Source organism: Siphateles boraxobius, unplaced genomic scaffold (assembly GCF_051911475.1).
Source record: "Siphateles boraxobius isolate OS27281-9 unplaced genomic scaffold, OSU_SipBor_1 9, whole genome shotgun sequence".
Classification (NCBI taxonomy): domain Eukaryota; kingdom Metazoa; phylum Chordata; class Actinopteri; order Cypriniformes; family Leuciscidae; genus Siphateles; species Siphateles boraxobius.
The window spans coordinates 11,399,030-11,408,986 of NW_027509219.1; the positions used below are offsets into that span (position 1 = coordinate 11,399,030).

The 9,957-nt window shown below is 37.9% G+C and overlaps 1 protein-coding gene across 1 annotated transcript in view; it reads left to right on the forward strand.

Annotated features, from left to right (window-relative positions):
- The window catches only part of slc15a4 (solute carrier family 15 member 4), a 78,854-nt gene that overhangs the window by 19,413 nt on the left and 49,484 nt on the right, over nucleotides 1-9,957 (forward strand). Inside the window, exon 7 of the mRNA XM_077222803.1 lies at nucleotides 8,809-8,967. Within this exon, the coding sequence (XP_077078918.1) occupies nucleotides 8,809-8,967 (159 nt within the window). The remainder of the gene's footprint in view (nucleotides 1-8,808; nucleotides 8,968-9,957) is intronic.

A 9,957-nucleotide genomic window follows, 5' to 3' on the forward strand; every position in this document is an offset into this window, starting at 1 on the left:
TACTTATTCATTTATCGTTTTGACACAATGACAACTAAATAATCATTAGATTACAACAATGCTTAAAATGATGTATGCTTATATGATATATCAGTCTTGCAGAAAAATAAATTGTCCTTCTCATGGGCTCTGGCATGTAGGCATAATGTGACCAGTTGCCAATAATATGGTGTTTACATTGTATTGCACTAGCTTTTTATAACCAATGCTCCTTTCTGTTTACAAAGCATAAACATTAAACTACCGTTTCAAAGGTTAAGATTCAGTAAGATTTATGGTAACACTTTATTTCGATAGTCCACTTTAGACACTCTACTAACTATAACTATAAGTAACTCATGTCGTCTCGAATCAGTAAGACTTTTGTTCTTCTTCAGAACATAAATTAAGATATTTTTAATAAAATCTGAGTGATTTCTCTCCATCCATTGATAGCTACACAACTACCACTTTGACACTTTAAAAAGTTCATAAAGATATTGTAAAACTGATCCATATGAATAGAGCGGTTTAGTCCAAATTTCCTGATGAGAAACAATCGCTTAATAAACATTCATCAACTCACACATCAGTTATGATAAACGGATTGACATGTTCGCTTGACGTGTGAGTACCAATGAGGTTCGTTCTTGTGTTACAAAGCATGTTTGAGCTTCCACAAGAACCAATGAGGTTCTTTCTCGTGTTACTCAGCACGCTTGAGCTTCCACAAGAACCAGTGAGGTTTTGTCTTGTGCATCAAGCAAGTACAGTTGAGCTTCTGTTTATGTTTGCTGATCAATGTTTATATGTGAATAAATGCCTGCATTTAATCTGTTCATCATATAAAGTGATCGTGTCTCTTCAGAAAATTTGGACTATACTGCTCAATTCATATCGATCAGTTTTACGATATCTTTATGAACTTTTTTGAAGGGCCATAGTGGTAGTTGCCTACAGTAGCTGTCAATGGAGAGTACAGAACAGGCTCAGATTTTATTCAAATATCTTCATTTGTGTTCCGAAGATGAACAAAAGTCTTACTGGTTTGGAACAACACGAGGGTGAGTAAATTATGACAGAATTTTTATTTTTGGGTGAACTATCCCTTTAAGAAGCACCTGGATGATCCTCAAGTATTGTGGTACGATGCATTATGGACAGACAAACTAAAGTATAACTTTTTGCTATACAATACTGTATGCTTAGTTACAGTATGTTTGACGTGAACCAAACACTGCATTTTTAATCACAGGACTGTTCATGCTACAGACAACACGACAAGAGTGGTGTATGGATCCATCATCATGTGTCAAGTCCAAAACAAAATGAATGTACAAAATAAAATGTCCAGGACAAATAGTCTCTAGTGAAACACATTGAGACAACCTGCATCACAGATCGAGCTGATAAACTCTGTGACATCAATATGCCGAGTCATTATTTTGATAGAGATTTGTAAAATATCAAAATATATCCACACGGACAATTGTGTCAAATCGTGTTTTCTTAGTACTGTTCACCTAAAACTAAGGAATGAGTTCACCTCAGAGAGGTTACGCCATTTCCATCCGTCAGATAAGGTACAGTGACTCCAAGATGGCAGAGATTCGATGTAGAATGACTCACCCACAAACACCCACATGCTCTTGACACATTCTCACAGACCACTGATCTCTCCTCTGAATTCTGTCACTCCTGTCCAACCTTGAGCCGGCTCTATTGAACCCTGCAGAGGGGGGATCGATATCCCCGCTTGTTCTGACAGTTAATATTCATACTGCCCACCGTCCAGGAAAATACCAACCTGAATCAGCACTTTTGCTCTTTTCATTATTCTCACCTTCCCTTTTAACATATTTTTGCAGAGGAACTTTAAATATCTTCTCACTTGTTGTTTCTTCTATCTCAAAATCTACCCTGTCTACCTCGACTACATTTTTTGGCGATTTGAGATGGAGATGGGGTGGTGATGGCGGCGCAGTGGATAAGATGCCTGTGGTGTGAGAGACCCGGGTTCGAATCCACTGTGAGACACCAATGTGTCCCTGAGCAAGACACTTAACCCCTAGTTGCTCCAGAGGCGTGCGACCTCTGAAATATAGCAATTGTAAGTCGCTTTGGATAAAAGCGACTTACATAAATGAATAAATGTAAATGTAAAATGTAAATGATATGCTTGATGTTACATAAAAAGTTGATCTAAATGAGGTATCTTCAGTGCTCAACAATAAGGCTGGCCCAGAACCAGTGTGAAAGTTACAGACCTGTTGACAGAACTGTCGCTACGCCTTACATTTGTTGATTATTTTTATGTTTTATGCCTTATAAACATCACTGATGTAATTATGCCACACAACAAAAGTTTTAAATGGATTATGATTTAAAATTTCAAGAAGGAGATAGTGGGCCCTGTCTTGCACCCAGCGCATTGACTTTGTACACTGACGCATGTATCATACCTATTTTGCACCCGATGCACAGCGGACTTTTCCCTCACCAGACGCACGTCGGTAAATTAGGGAATGAACTTGCGCTTCCGGGAGTGGATCAGCGGAAAGAGGCGGTGTGTTCCGGCGCAAACGTTCCCTGGTGCTATTTTGGAGTTTCAGAAAACAATTCCGCCTGCTTTTAAAGGGAATGTGAGGTGACACTCTGATTGGTTTATTTCATGTTTCGCCCAAACCACACCTATGAGTAATGTAGCTACTTCAGACCAACCCATTTTAGATTTGTTTCAGATCGTTAAACTAGGTCCCAGTAGGTTTGAATGGTAAGAATTATAAACAAAACGGTAACACTGTGAAAGCTTTACATTCACAAACTGGAAGAAAATAGTGTAGCGTGATTTAACTGTATAATAATTTGAGGTATAATTGCAAATGAAGAACCTAATAGTCCTGAAACTCAAAAAACTGAAACAAAAGTAGTTTAAAAGTTCATGGGAACACCATGGAAATTTGTATAGTCAATATATTTTTTTCTCCCTGTTGATGCTCAATTCTAAAATATTTTGTATAAATCTAATATTTAATGGAAAATGTTTCTTTCTGCCAAACATTAATACATTATTTTTTGTAGTGCCATGAAAATATTGGCAGTACAAAGCTGCATTACTGTCCCAATTGAGCAAAAAGAAAAAAATCCTTAATATTGAGACTTGATCTAAGATAGGAGCATAATCTTGCTAACTACAGTTTTGAGATGACCTTCACATCAGAAGATCAAACAGAGCTCTTTGTGTAGGCGGCTTACTAGATCGTGAGGCCCAGCAATCTCTCCAATATTTCAGCACTTTCCTTCCAAGTGTTTTTTGGCTTGCTTGTCCGTCTGAAGTTCTGTATGCAGTTGATACTTTGCTACGAAGACAACACGTTTTGAGATTGTGTCCACACATACACGAAAGTTGGAGTCACATGTTGAGAGTGTCGTAGAGTGCCTGTTCGGAGGTTGTAGAAGAAGACACCGTTGACAGGTCGCAGTATCTCATTGTTCAGTCTGACTGCGCCCAGAACTCCAGTCAGTCCCCAGTCCAATTCCAGCTCTGCCCAGTGGATTAAACTGAGCTTAGTCAGCCTGACAGTGTGCGCTGTATCCAGACATTGACATATTTCAGACTAAAGCACTTTTTGAGTGAGATGAGTTTTGGGAGATGCGCTCTGGAGTGTGAGGAAAGTATGAATATTTTTCTCTCCCACCCTGTCTTTCTTTCTTTCTTTGACTCTCCCTGACTCTTTTAAACCACTGTCAAACTCTGCACGACGAGGGAGAGAAAGGTTTAGACGTTTCTAAGCTGCCATCAAACTGAATAAATGTGTGTTTGTAGTCATCATGAGGGATTCTTTAAGCAGTAAACACCCCAAAGTTCAGAACAACTCTAAACAGTCAAAATAATGTGAGACTGGCGTCAAGTGATTTGCTGCATGATTGCAGTTTTCAGGTGTTAACTTCACTTGATTTGTTTTCACTGTAATATATTGATACTTGTTTTCTAAGATGTCTGATACAACATAAAGCGTAGTCCACATCGCAGATGTTTCAGGCCGACAACCACTCACTTAGAAATATTCACTCTGAATAATGTGTTAAACAACTTACCATAGTTTAATGTAACTCTCAGAACAAAACATAATTGATGTGATCTTACTTGCTGTCAGTTTATACAACGCAAACAGTGGGAGGCCATGCATGTAAACTTGTTCAAAGATTGAGTCCTTCAAACTTTTCCAAATCCAGCTTATAGGTCTTTCTTTAGAAAACTCATTCTAACAGCATGAGATGTTGTAAACACAATATTTTCTGGTTTACTGATAAACCTGTGCACCCCGAAGCACCCCTGGAAATCGAGTAAAGCCAATCAATCAGATTTGAGGTTGCAGTTTTGAGAATGCCCTTGCCAATTTTGTGTGCACTAGACAGCGTACCAGCATATACAGTTCAAGGATGGTCTGATTCATAAGACTAATCACAGACCAGCAACTTGATTACATAAAATGTAAGTGGCTTTTAGTGCATGTTTGTTAGTTTTAAGGTCATCTACAGGCTAAAGTATGCCTAAAAGCTGACAAAGTACAATTTTAACACATGTGTTCACCTTTTTCTTCTTGGAAATCAGACCAAAACATATTATTGCATTTATCTTGTTTCCAGTGGCATTTTATAAATCTGTCCAAAACAAATGGTCCGTCATTACCTGATAATTGCACTTGCATATGACATGCAATGGCAAGTAGCAAGTAGACTAAATATATACTATTTAAAAAGTTCCCACTTTAGTTGTCTGTTTTTAATAGTAAATACATTAACAAAAGAAATGTTCATGCAAATACGAAACTAATTGTCTATGGTTAGGATGGCAACAAAAAAGCTTAAAAGGAATTCACTAAACTTACAGTATTTTGTTATTCTGTTATTCAGATATTCTGTCAGTATCTGTTCATCAGTCAAGTCACCTTCATTTATATAGCTTCATTTTAACAATAGATTGTTTCAAAGCAGCTTTACAGTGATAATAGGAAATTACAGTAACAGAGATTGTTTTGGCTTTACAGCAGCTCTAGAATAAATTTATTGTCCATCTAAGTTAGTTTTGCATGATTGATTCACTTCCGTTGCAATGATCATTAGTTATTAACTTGGGGCCCGCTAACACAACACCGTGGCTCGAGAACGCAAACCCTGAAATAGATTCCAAGGTGCAAGCCTTGAAAAAATGTAAAAAAATAAAAATAAAAAAAAGGTTATCTCTGCACAAACCTCAAAAACGCAAACCCACAAAATGCTGACGGTGTGCACATGCGCATCACGTGTTTAGTCTATAGGTATGCGTACTTGTGTATATATATGTGCGCAGATGTGTAGTCCTTCTTTTCAAACCAACCCTCAACAAACTACTTGTCTGGCCTTAAACATGTATAATAAAGAATTATTTATCGCTTCCACGTAGCCATGTGAACGGGAATTATCCCGACAACGTTTTATCTGTACAGAGGTAAAGAGAAGGAGTGATAGAAGTGGGGAAATTAGGCAGATGCTAACATGGATAGGTTGTGTGACATACCCTAATCCTCAAAAACATGAGCAAAACTACTTAAAGAGAAAGTTTGCCCAAAAATTAAAATTCTATCCTAATTTGCAAATCCATAGGATAGTTCTTCATCTTTGAAAAACAAATGCAGATTTTTGTCCCTTCTTTGAAAGTCCATTTCACCATAACTTTGACATATAATCCATGTGAATTGAGCAGTTTAATCCAAGTCTTCAGATGATGAACATATTTAATTTTGGATTTTATTCACATCTTTAATCAACACGCATACATAAAACACATCAAATATGGTAAATGGAAGCTCAAACATGCTTGCTTGACACACGTGAACACACCTCATTAGCTATTTTCAAGAAGACTTCACAAGTCTGCCCGATTCAAATGAATATCCGTTTACTTACGCTTTATTCTTTTTGAAGCATCAAAGTTTTGGTCACAATTTTGGGTCACCACTCCATGTCCAATGGGAAAACAATCTGGGTCCTGTAGCAAAACCAGCTGAGAACCACTGTTTTAAAATGATGCACAAGAAAATGACCTTAGTATTGCATGACAAAGCCCGAACACGGAGTACTGTAAGTCTAGTATGCAGTGCACAATACAGATATTATCTAATAATAACCATTGCTTTGATGTAGCGAAGAGCGGGGGGTGGCGGGTGGGGGAACTCGTTGGCACACTCTTGCGGAATCAGTATGTGCAAACCATGTTCATATCACACTTTTTGTGTGTGTGTGTGTTGTAGAGATCAAACTAATGAGAACCTTTGGGACTCATGCTCTCCTTCTTGAGAGAGAAAGAGAGCGTCCCATCCTTCGTACTCCCACTCAATGACACAGACTAACTCATTAATATACCGCTACCTGATACAAGCATAGTTTAAGGATGCTTACTATGTGTGAATGTATTCTTTAAAAGTGTGTGTGTGTGTGTGTGTGTGGTGAGTGTGTGAGAGAACTATTAGTCATATAGTGTGTGTATATTAAGATGCATGGAGTGGTGAGTGTGTATGCCTGTGACATAATGGCTCCCACTAATGGCGCTTATTATATAGATGAGATATCTTGGGAAATTAGTCTTTTAGTGCCCCTCATTAATACCAAATATATAGTGATCACGCAGTTCTTTCTTTTCTGTACCCATTCGCTCTTTATTTTTCATAATTTTTTTCAGTAATGCTCAGTTCCATTTGAGTACATTAATATACGCAGCACACACACACAAATTTCACCTGTGGGCACACGCAACATAAAGGTAAATTGCAGGCAATTATTTAAAGAGCCAAGGATGTGTATGAAATTAAATATCAACAAATAATGAAAAATAATTGGAACTTTTATCTGAATCTCTGATAAAAACATGACTCATCGTTCTGAATGAGACCTCAGGAGCAGGAAAGACAAAGAGTTGTATCTCTTAAAAGGTATTTATTTTGTTTGTAATGTGACATATAATTGAGGTCATAGATTGGGAAAATGTCTATTATCTCCTAACATAATTTGAAATGTAGACTTGTCAGACCCCAGCACACCTTTCTACTTTGCAGAAAGTATGTCTCAGATTTACCAATACTTCCTCCGCCCCCCCCCCCCCCCTTAATTTCTTGTTGTCTGGATTCCTCTCTGTCTGGATTGTGTGATTCTTTTATAATACAATGAACTTTAGATGGTAGAACAAGGACTATATGTAAAGTTATATGCAAAAGTGTAATTTCAAGTCTGATTGGATATCCACTGAGGAAAAAAGGCATTAATTGAATTGTGAAAATTTGGATTATTTGCTTTTTTTCTTTAGTTGTTTTGACACAGAGCACAGATGAATGTGTGTATGTTTATTTGCTTACACACAAGGCTTGTGCCTCTTAACTCAAGTCCATTGAAGCACTTTTAATCTGTGTCTGCCCAGTAGCTGAACCCAGCAGGGCTTAGGTGGGTTTTAAAATACCCCTGCCAGAACCCCCTCACAACATTTACACAACATTTTCCAAACAGATGGGTGCTTGGCAGTGACATAGCTCTGAAGCCAACCTTACCCGCAGGCACAGATGATGCCCACACACCTGGACACACTTGTTGTCCTGCACTCAGGAAGCAGTCATTTCCACGGCAAGCTGTGCCGACAACAAAGCTGCAAACACACGCTACAGCCACACAGCAGACGATGCCTTGGGGCAGTTCCACTTCTGTTCAATTTCTCCAGAAATAAAAGTTTCGTTTTTTGTTGGTTTTTTTTCAATCTGGGTTTAGAATCTCTTGGAAATGCAGGAGTTTGAGGACTGTAATCTGCAGCGGGTCACACTTTTAGCCAAAGAGTGTTGTTTTATTCCAGGCATCATTTGTATTCCGAAATCTGACGCCACAGCCACAGATCAGAGCTTCTGGTGTTTGGGAGAGGGGTGGAGGAGGGAATGAAAGATGAGAGGGAAGAGAGGAAAAAAAGTTACTGTTTTGTTAACTGAAGCACTTTGTGTTAGTGGCACGCTATAGATGTATCACACCCTGCTATTTTAAGCATATGAAATATAATGTCATACCCCTTCAAAAATGGAAATGTGTGCATGTGTGTGTGATTGGGATCCCATGAGGAGTTATCTGAATAGCACCTGCAACATGGTTATTATTGGATCAAGCTTTTAGATAGACCAGACTGACAATCTCTGCTCCACTCCGATTACCTGCTAAACCCGGCCTGGTATAATTGTGTGTGTGCGAACACGTTTTTATGTGCAGGAGATAAGCTGTTTGTGACCTGTGTGAAGCGCTGGCATTGACCTGACACTTAATCCATTAATGGACTGTTCATACTTTTTTCATTCACTGTTAGATGCACTTTCCCTCCAGACGTGCACATATGTATCTGATCTAGCACCCTAACACACACATGCTTAATTAACACCTTGTTTTTCAATGGCTGCTGCCAATATTTAGAAAGCAGGGCACTCAATAGTTGATTTATTTTTGATTTATTTGCTGTACTTACTGTATATACACTACCATATACACTACCATTCAAATGTTTGGGATTGGTAAGGTTTTTTATCCTCACCAAAGCTGCATTTATTTTAAATTAATTTACAATGTAAATAAAAATTAATTATTATTCCTCATTCCTGTGATGGTTAAGCTGCATTTTGAGCAGCTGCTACGCCAGTCTTCAGTGTCACGTGATCCTTCAAGAAATCATTCTAATATGCTGATTTGTTCCATACCATATGTTTCTGAACTGTTATGAGGTATTTATTAGTCATTTTTATCTTATACCCTCTTTCTTGCCCCTCTCAGGCATTTTAGAGACAAAGAGGCTGGACATTGTCCGCACACGAGATCCCATCCCGCAGTCACTCGGGGGAGTTATATACTATGCAGCCGATCTACCTATATGGTGGCAAGTCCCTCAATACGTCCTCATTGGTGTCAGCGAAATCTTTGCTAGTATTGCAGGTAGGTGGTCCTTTGCAAAACACTTTTAAACACACACAAACACGAAATGATTTTTATAGTGTACAAACTGTATATTCAATCCCCTAACTCTCAGCTACCCATCACAGAAAACCTTCTGCATTTTTCTTTTCATTTACTTTCCAAAAAAGAAAAAAAAAAATCACTTGGTATGATTTATAAGCTGCTTTCCTCATGGGGTGTTGGGGACCAAAAAATGCCCCCACAAGGATTTTTGGTTATTGCCGTCTTTGTATGGACTTTTTTACCCCATAATGTAGAGTATACCTGAGCCACACACACAAAGCTCTTACCTTCACAAACAGAGCTTATAAAGATTATATTCTACTTTTTTTTAATTTTGTTTAGTTTATTCGTTTATTTTAGAATGTTTAACAAGATTTCTTGCACCAAAAATATGGCACTAAAATGTATTTAAAAAAAACATTTACTTTATGTAAATGACCATTGTTATGAATATCTAACCTCAAATGTGATCCAGGTGTTGATATGTTAACATGGACACTCAAACTTTAATATGTTCATAATTCTGAGATCAGTATGATTTCTAGATGACTCGGTTTTGCTGCAGTATGTCATACATAAACATAATCGATGTATTAAAATGAATGTTTTCCATGAAATGGCCCTTTTAACATTTAGTGGTTCATGAGGTGACACTGAGCCTGGAAGGACGTTTGAGAGATGACGACCATGATGATAAATGACTCAGATTCTGATTGTAGAATCAATTTTTGTACACATCAATTTTAGATGCATATAACGAAAAACTTGTCTAGATAACTTGAAGCTTGATTTAACACAAGTGTGTTTTTGTGTCCTCCTAGTTCTCGGCCTCTTCAGTGCACTGTAGAGTTTTTCCGTAGGATCATTCATCTGTCCTAATGACCATGCTAATCAATGCGTGTCCTTTTAAAAACTGCAGTAAACTTCTCTCTGCCTTGCCTTTGTGTAGTAGCTCTTGTCTGAGCC